Source organism: Alosa alosa, chromosome 8, assembly GCF_017589495.1.
Source record: "Alosa alosa isolate M-15738 ecotype Scorff River chromosome 8, AALO_Geno_1.1, whole genome shotgun sequence".
NCBI classification, from domain to species: domain Eukaryota; kingdom Metazoa; phylum Chordata; class Actinopteri; order Clupeiformes; family Clupeidae; genus Alosa; species Alosa alosa.
The window spans coordinates 12,345,859-12,355,299 of NC_063196.1; the positions used below are offsets into that span (position 1 = coordinate 12,345,859).

The 9,441-nt window shown below is 42.8% G+C and overlaps 1 protein-coding gene across 1 annotated transcript; it reads right to left on the minus strand.

Annotated features, from left to right (window-relative positions):
* Positions 1-401: 401 nt before the first annotated feature.
* Positions 402-1,397, minus strand: LOC125299329 (trace amine-associated receptor 13c-like). The gene has a single exon (XM_048250569.1). The coding sequence runs from the start codon at positions 1,395-1,397 to the stop codon at positions 402-404; it is 996 nt and encodes a 331-aa protein (XP_048106526.1).
* Between the last annotated feature and the right edge of the window lie 8,044 nt (positions 1,398-9,441).

Consider the following 9,441-nt stretch of genomic DNA (forward strand, 5'->3'; position numbering starts at 1 on the left):
TATCTTAATATTCTGGCAAGTTTATAGTCGAAAGAGGGCCAGAGGTGAACCGATATCTGGAAATCTGATCTTACTATGGGTTTGTGTTCACAATTTGGTCGCCCTCACTTTCAAAAGATAGTGTTTTTAAAGTGCCTAAATTCTGAATTTTGACCAACCACAGGTAGCAGACAGGTTGGTAGTGGTCATAGATGGAGCATGCAGGGTGTGAACATTGCATTTGGGGTAGAAATAGGAAGTATTAACAATTATCCACATCAGGTGACCTAACAATTATTTTTATACCAAAATGAGTCACCTTTTTACATGTAAACAGTAAACTATAGGTTTTCTGTTACTGCCAATTAGAAACACTAAGATAAATCAATTGTTGCCATATGGCAACACCATGCAATAGAGGGTTAACTGCATTTTTCAAGCACATTGATTAGAGAAGAGTTAGGGTTGAAAATCCTGAGCATGAGGATGATTTTGACACATGTGCGGAACCAAGGGTAGAAAAGAGCATAAATTATTGGATTTAGCGTGGAGTTTATGTATAATAAAGTAAGACTTCCGTCAAGCACATCACCAATTATTTGATCTGGAATAAAAGAACTCATTGCAACAAATATGAAATAGGGTAACAAACATGTGACAAATACAACTACCAGAATTCCAAGTGTGGTGGCTGCTTTCCTCTCTGAAGCTTTAGGAACAATGTGCCCATACTTGCTATTCCTTGAGATGTGCTGGCCTTTTGCACGCCTAATGTTTTTTGCATGTTTTCTAGCAATGGCAAACATTTTCATACAAGAAACCATTATGACAGAACATGGCAAAACAAATACCAACATAAGGTCTATGACTGACCAAAGATTTTTTGCTGTTGCACTGCATTCTCCTAAGCACAGCATATCAGAAGTGGCAGGACCATTAAAATAAACAAAAGTCATGTTGTAACAAAATGAAATCGACCACTTCATGTAGATGATAGTGGACATGCGTTTGGCTGTGACTTTGTTTGAATATTGAAATGGGTTGCTTAAAGCATACATACGATCTAGAGAAATTAAAGACACATTGTATATAGACACAAAGGTAACGTTTGTTGTACACAGTAAACAAACATAGCAAAGTATTTTGCTAACATGGAAGCATATGCTCTTTGATATGAAATGCAGGGGCAAGACCATAACACCAACCATCATGTCAGCTGTAGCAAGAGAAAAGATTAAGAAGTTTGTTGGCGTGTGGAGCTGCTTGAAATGAGAGATGGATATGACCACAAGCAAGTTCCCACAGACAGTCAATATGATGACTGGTGCATAAAGAATTACAAAAGTAAGTGGCACCTGTGCATGTTGAGTTGTGACATTAAAGCAACATTTCAGTTCATTCACAATGCTAATATTCATTGGTCTAATTACATGTGTAATGGCTTACTAATATTAGGTCAAAAACAATATCCCACTAAAAAACAATATCCCAAGAGCAAAATCACTCTTGTGTTGAAACCAGGTTGTGAGGAGTGTGGGAGGTCCATAAGATGCAGACCCTCTGAGGTAGAAAGCTTTGAAGTGGTTGATTATATGTCCTGTGACAAGTTTAAATTTAGATTTCCTGATGCAAATAGGCTCTGTTTTGTGACGTTGGTGGAGGTCTACGGCAGTGGTTTTCAATGTGGGGGCTGGGGCCCCCTGGTGGGCTGCGAGGGGGTGCCACAGCAAGTTGGAAGGAAAAATAAATATATTTTAAAATGTTAAAATATACCCATTACTATGAGGGTTGTTATAAAATACCATTATAATACTTTGTTGCATATCTGGGGCAGTGGTAGTGTAGTGGTTAAGGAGCTGGGCTAGCGTGCAGTAGCCTGAAAGTTGTCGGTTCAATTCCTGGCTTCCACCGTTGTGACCTTGAGCAAGGCACTTAACCCCAAGTTGCTCCGGGGACAATGTGATCCCTTGTAATATAGCTGACATATGTAAGTCGCTTTGGTCAAGAAGTGTTTGCTAAATGTAATGTAATGTAATGTAATCTGAACATTATATTGTCCATGATAGTGGCTGGGAATAATAGTGGAGTAATAGCTCTTATACAGCAGAAAACCCCAAATGCAATTTTCACACACTGTATGCTCCATCATGAAGTGCTTTTAGCTGAACTAATATTAGCCTCATTTATTTTACATTTGCTGTAGTATTGTTGATGGGGTTGATAACACATCAACACATCATTGGTCAGAACCTAGTGGCATTTGGGGGCTTTGTCATGGAAAAGTTTGGGAACCCCTGGTCTACGCTGTCGGAGTGCACTTCTAGTTAAAGGTTGCATCAGCGATTGCAGGCCCAAAAAAGGCCCAAACATAAATGATCACATTCATCTAATCTTTCCTAACGATCTGCTAGCTGCCTGCTCCATAAGAAGGCTGTCAAAAAACGTGTCTCTGTAGGCAGCCTAAGCTCTGAGATCAGCACACAAAAACAATTGCTACCAACAAGTGTTGCCAACCACTCAAAGGCAAAACTAGATGTACCTCACGTTTGTCAAATTGTGTTCATTTCCTACTTTGCTCCTTTTTTGTGTTTGTAAGTTAGTTTGTTTGTGTGTGTGTGAGTGTAGGTGTGTGTGCATATGTGTGTGTGCCAGTGGCGATTGCTGCTCTTTGGAACAGGGGAAGCTCTGATAAAAATGGTCAATTATTAAATTAATATTATTAAGGTGCTATATTGTTCTTTGAGGGCAAAATTATCCCAAAACCCAGAATAGGCCAAACAGTAGACTATAGAGTTGACATGGCATAATGTAGCCTACACCGTTATATAGTGCGCTACCTAATTTAGCTTAATACACAACTGAAACAAAAGCAAGTCACAAGTCTGTAACTCCACATTACGGTTTTATTTACAGTATGCTATTTACAAAGACAAATAGAAACCAACTGTATTGCTCCCAAATTATGCAACTTGCCTTGCCTCTCGACTTCACCTGCCAACACTAACGGTACCGATCCACTTGCACGACACTTCTTTTTGTCGTGTCGCATTCCACTCTAGTCCTATGGGTGACGTCAAAGCTTACCTTCAACGCCCATAAAGCATCCCCGAAGGAAGGCAGCTGCATTTGAAATAATGTAGCGCGACAAAGAAGCTGGCCGAGGCCCATCTTTATGCAAATGATTCCGTTGAACGCGAGGCGACTCCAATGAAAGGACGAGGTTGTAGGTCCTTTGTTCTACCACAACGGTGCCTGTGAAACTTTGGTTCCGCTTACAAGACAAATAATGTTTTAACGATCTCTTCCACGACCACCTAGTAGTCCATAAAACAAACGAAACTAGGATTTGGATGAATATATTGACTGTTGGTGTTTCTGGTGAGGATTTGAGATTGAGTAGTTTAAATAAAACAATATTTCCAAATGGCTTGCATAGTTTGTTTAGGCTATTAATGTGTTGTATACATGCCTAAAATTGTGGTCCATTTGTGGAAAAACACTTATAATACGTTAAAACGAACTGAGTATGAGCTGGTAACTGACATTTTAAACAAAACGCCCACACACGACTGAACGTGGGGATGCAGCGCGACATCTATGCGACACGACAAAATGAAGTGTCGTGCAAGTGGATCGGTACTGTGACGTTAACGCATCCATTGAACTTGAACCACTTCCTGTCAGATCGCGACATATGCGGTCAATCAAAAAGGGCCTCTATGACGGTTCCTCCAATAATCATACAAAAGCTCGGCGTCCGGGCCATCCCACTGTCCCATTACGGTACCGATCCACTTGCACGACACTTCATTTTGGATTACCCAGTCAAGATCACCTTATGCCTCGCCAATTGTTTGTGTCAGAAAGAAAGATGGCAGTCTGAGGCTATGTTGTGATTATAGAGAGTTAAATAGAAAATCAGTCCCTGATAGTCATCCAATTCCCAGAATACAAGACATGCTGGACACTCTTAGTGGTAGCTCTTGGTTCTCGGTCCTAGACCAGGGTAAGGCCTACCATCAAGGCTACCTAGATGAGCAAAGCCAGCCCTTGACAGCCTTTATAACACCTTGGGGTTTATATCATTGGATCCGTATCCCATTTGGGCTTAGCTCAGCTCCAGCTGAGTTCCAAAGAAATATGGAAGAGTGTCTGATTGGCCTCAGAGATGTTATGTGTCAGCCATACCTGGACGATAACCTTGTACACAGCTCCAGTTTTGAAGGACACCTCCAGTGCATCCGAACAGTGTTACAGCGATATCAGAAACATGGTGTCAAATTGAGTCCACGCAAGTGTGAAGTGTTTAAAAGGAAGGTGCGCTTTCTAGGATGTATGGTCTCGGGTGATGGATATACTATGGACCCTGCTGAAATAGCCCCGGTACTCGCCTTAAAAGAAAAGACCCCTGCAACTGTGGGAGATTTGAGAAAATTGCTTGGATTCCTCTCCTACTACAGAGCATACATACCCAACTTTTCCAGATTGGCCAAACCTCTGCATGAACTGCTGTCATGCTCTACTGTCAAGCTGGCATCTGTCGGGAAAGCAAAAGACAAGAGAGGAGTGAACACAAAAAGCAAAGGTAACCTGTCACCAAACTGTCCCATCACCTGGACACCAAGCCATCAAGATAGACTGAACTCTCTCATTGACAAGTTAACTGTCCCACCTATCTTAGGCTACCCAGATCTCACTGAACCATTTACACTTCACTGTGATGCATCACAAGAAGGGCTGGGAGCAGTCCTATATCAAAGGCAGAAGGGGATAATGGTTGTTATAGGATATGGTTCACGAACACTGACACCACCTGAAAAGAATTATCATATGCATTCAGGTAAATTAAAATTCTTAGCACTTAAATGGGCAGTCTGTGAGAGGTTTCGGGACTATTTATATCATGCACCACATTTCACCATCTATACAGACAATAATCCTTTGACCTACGTCCTCTCTACCGCTAAACTGAATGCCACGGGCCACCGCTTGGTTGCTCAGCTTGCAGACTTTAATTTCTCCATAAAGTACCGCCCAGGCAAGAATAATGGTGACGCTGATGGCCTCTCTAGAATGCCGTTAGACATAAACAGTTTCATGCAGCAGTGTACAGAAGAGATCAGTCAAGAAGCCATTAGTGCATCTGTTGATGGAGTGTCAGTGCAGAAAGAGATGCATCCCACCTGGGCCAGTACGGTTGATATCAAAGTCTTAAGTTTACTGGCCGATACACCCTTGACAGACTGTGAGCCTTTAACAACTAGACACATTTTGGAGAGTCAAGAAAGAGATCTTGCTATAGGGCCAGTCATGAGATTTAAGAGAATTAACCAGCCCCCACCAGCCAGATCACTGAGCTCAGAGCATCCAGATGTTAGGGCACTTCTTCGTCAGTGGAATAAACTGTATCTCAGCCCAGAGGGTGTGCTTTACAGAAGATCGGGAAATAGAACTCAGCTGATCCTCCCCAAAGAGTATTATCAGACTGTCTTCTTAGAGCTACATAAGGAAATGGGACATCCAGGCGTGGACAGAACATTAGACCTGATTAGGGAGAGATTTTATTGGCCCAAGATGCAAGGGGATGTTGAACACTTTGTCATGCATGCCTGTGAGTGCCTGAAAAGAAAACGACCACAAAAACAAACCAGAGCACCACTTGTGTCAATTGTGACAACACGCCCATTTGAATTAGTTTCAATGGACTTTCTGCATTTAGAAACATGTAAACACGGCTATGAATACTAGTGGTTATGGACCACTACATACGGTTTGCGCAGGCTTATGCCACGAAAAATAAGTCAGCTAAAACTGTTGTGGAGAAGGTCTTCAATGACTTTGCCCTTCGCTTTGGGTTTCCAGAGAAAATACACCATGATATGGGGAGAGAATTTGAAAATCGGTTGATGGCTCAGCTTGAGAGATGTTGCGGGGTGCGAGGCTCTCATACAACCTGTTACACCCACAAGGAAACGGACAGGTAGAACGCTTCAATAGAACCCTACTGTTCATGCTCCGTACTTTGACTGACACAGAAAAAGCTGACTGGAAGAACTCGCTAGAGAAAATGGTGCATGCGTATAACTGCACACGCAGTGAGGCTACAGGATTTTCCCCATATTACTTGCTCTTTGGTCGCTCTCCAAGATTGCCAATTGATATCCTGTTCAATATGCCATCAACGGAGAAGCAAGAGAGTTACTCAGAATATGTGCAGAACTGGCAGGCCAGAATGCATCAGGCATACGAGATTGCGTCAAGAACAGCTACTAAAGAAGCTTCAAGAGGGAAGTTGTGCTATGATAGGAAAATCAATGGGACTGATCTTCAACAAGGTGGAAGGGTCCTAGTCCGAAATTTGTCTGAGCGAGGAGGCCCAGGAAAGCTTAGGTCCTACTGGGAGGACAAAGTTCATCGGGTAGTGACAAGGAGAGGTAGTGGCAGCCCTGTCTATGAAGTCACGCCGGAAGGAGGTGGAAGGACAAGGGTGCTCCACAGAAACTTGCTCCTCCCATGCGACAGCTTGCCACTCGATGGATCAGAGCCTGACAGACAGAATATGGGCAGACGACAACAGGCAGACTCCAGAAACACAAGAGCAGGTTCAATGAGGAAGATGAGCAGAAAGCAAAAAGAATCAGCTGAACACTCTGACAGTGAAAGTGATGAGGAGCGTGAGTATGTCTGTAGGTTTCCCCGCAACACACATCAGGCCGAAGAAAATAATGCTCTGAACCCATATGCACAGCCCTTTGTTCCTGATCAGGATAACACAGTGGAACTGAGGGACCATGAGGCGGGTGACCCTGACCTGCCAGACCTGGAGGAACTGGACGTACAGGAGGAAGAGGTTCAAATTCCGGGTGAGACTGATCAACCAGAGTCAGCACAAGCATCAGATGATGAACCTGATCTGCAACCTGTGAGTACCTACCCACAGAGAGAACGACGTCGACCAAGGATACTCACCTATGAAAAGCTAGGTAAACCATCTGTGGTGGAAGCAGGTATGAACAATCTGCAGATGAACTGTAACCTTCCACCAGTTCACAGACTGTGGCGCCCTTGGACAGTGATGGACATTGAAGTACAAGGGTAACCAAAAACACACAAAATAATTAAGGGAAAAAAGAGATGAGATCTTGAGATGTGTGAACTGTTAATAAAAGGAAATGTCTGAATTACATAATGTTAAGTGTTACATAGAATGGATTTTGTTCATGTTAATATGTGGTAACTTAGAGTGAACTGAAAAAAATATATAGGCCTACAGGCTGGTCCCATTGAAGTAAGTGTAATCCATTCTTTGAAATAGGTAAACTGAAGGAGAAAGTAGCAAACTATAGGTATTGTGTCTGACTGTATAGGGGGTCTTGTTACAGTGAGTGTTGATGGAAACAGGGTTATTATTTGAACATAAAAGGGGAAAATGTGTTATGCCAATTATACCAGTATTTTATGAATGCTTTAATTATAAGTTAACAAAGAATACTTTGGGGAAAGTGTAAGAAATATACTGTTGGATAACAAAAGTTAAATGTGGATAAAAGGGTAATTACTTAGTAAGTAACGAAATGTTAAAGACATTTTAATTTGAGGGGGAGAGTGTAGCGCCCTCAATTCAATGTGAGTGATTTAAAAAGAAAGATAACAGGTATGTGGTGTTTGTTCAAGAGTTTGGGTTGTATTTAGTTGTTCACTACATCAGCCACGCCAGTAGGTGACAGCAGAGCGCTGTGGAATCAGTCTGTATTCACGAGAATCTCAGCAGGGAAGTAGAGTAACTGCGTTCTTTGTTGAAGCAAGCGTGAATGTTCGTTGTGTCATCCTACTGAGTGTATTTTGTATGTTTCTACAGGTGAGCTGGTGTTAAAAACAAACTCATATAACCTTATTAGCGTAAGTGACATGTAATGATACAGAAATGAGATTGTATCCGTTTCATATGTTTAATTTAGAAGTGAGATATGTGCCGTTTGCCATGCTAGCTGTCTAGCTTGTTGTGTGTCATGAATAGCCCGCGTATGGTTTCCCTCCATTAGCAGCTACATGTATTAGTGACGCATTGGCTATGAGTTTTCGATGTAAGGAAAGTAGAGTAACTGCGTTCTTTGTTGAAGCAAGCGTGAATGTTCGTTGTGTCATCCTACTGAGTGTATTTTGTATGTTTCTACAGAAACAAAGATTCATTAAATATGTGGCATCAAGACCATTGAGCCCGCTACATCTTCATGCAGATCTGACGTGCTGGGTTGAACACAATGCATACTGGGATGGACGCAATCAGGGGCGGAGCTTGAGGGGGTGCGGCACACCCCCGGCCCGGGACCCGCATGGGTCCCGGGCTCCCTCCCTTTTTATAGAGAAACCGAGGTCCCTCCCTTTTTATAGAGAAACCGAGGGGAAGTTAAATTAGCAATTAGAATCATTGGAAATTGAAAACACATACAAAAAAAGATTCGGGGCTTTTGAAAAGAGATTCGGGGCTTGAGCCCCGGCCACCCCCTGGCCACCCCTCGCCAAATGCAACCACCCAGCAGTAACTTCTGCATTCAGTGAGATTTGCACCGCCCTAATTTTATTTTTGACTCTTCCCGTCACCGTTGCAACCTCTGAGCGCTCATTCTCCAAGTTAAAGATAATTAAAAACCACTTGAGGAGCACAGTGGGACAGGAGAGACTGAGTGGACTTGTTGTCCATAGAGAATGAGAGAGCAAAGAAAATGGACATAGGCCTACACAGAGCATCGTGGACGAATTCGCGGAGCGCAAGGCTCGTCGAATGCCCTTCAAATAGTGCTGCGTATTATTGTGGTTTTATTATTAAGGGTCATGTAGCCTATGTTTTTGTTGTTGTTCTCTTGGTTACACTTCATGTACGTTCGATGGACTTCAAAATTACATAGTTGCTCTCGTGGTGCTGACGCTTGTAAGACTCGCTGTTGCGGGCATGTGCATATACAGTGGGCTTCGACTTGGCCAGCTTCACTCGCGGTCCGCGCGTGGGATCACGCGGTATCACGCGGTATCACGCGACTTTAATTTGTATTTTTCCAGTGAGACGCTGCAACAACCCAATCAACCGGTAGATGGCTCAAGTGAGCAGGGTGTCTCGTAAAAAGAAATGGAGCCTGGAAAACCCTACACAGACTTCACTACAGACTTTAGCAGACTGGTTTAGAAATAATGTAATAGCCAGAAATATGCCTGCCCTGCCCTAATAAAGAAATATTTGGTTAACTGCGAAAGTGAATCCCGCTTTGCAGCCGAGAGACGCAGGGACAAATTAAACATTCTGGTTTTCTCCGAAAAGTGCAACGATGATAGACAGACATCATTTGGACAAAATATAGAGTATTAACCTCCGTTGCTCAGCCAAATGCCTTCCTGTTACGTCCTGTTATCACGGAGTTACAGGCGATAAACGATTTTTGATGGTCACAAGTTTACTTCATTAGGGAC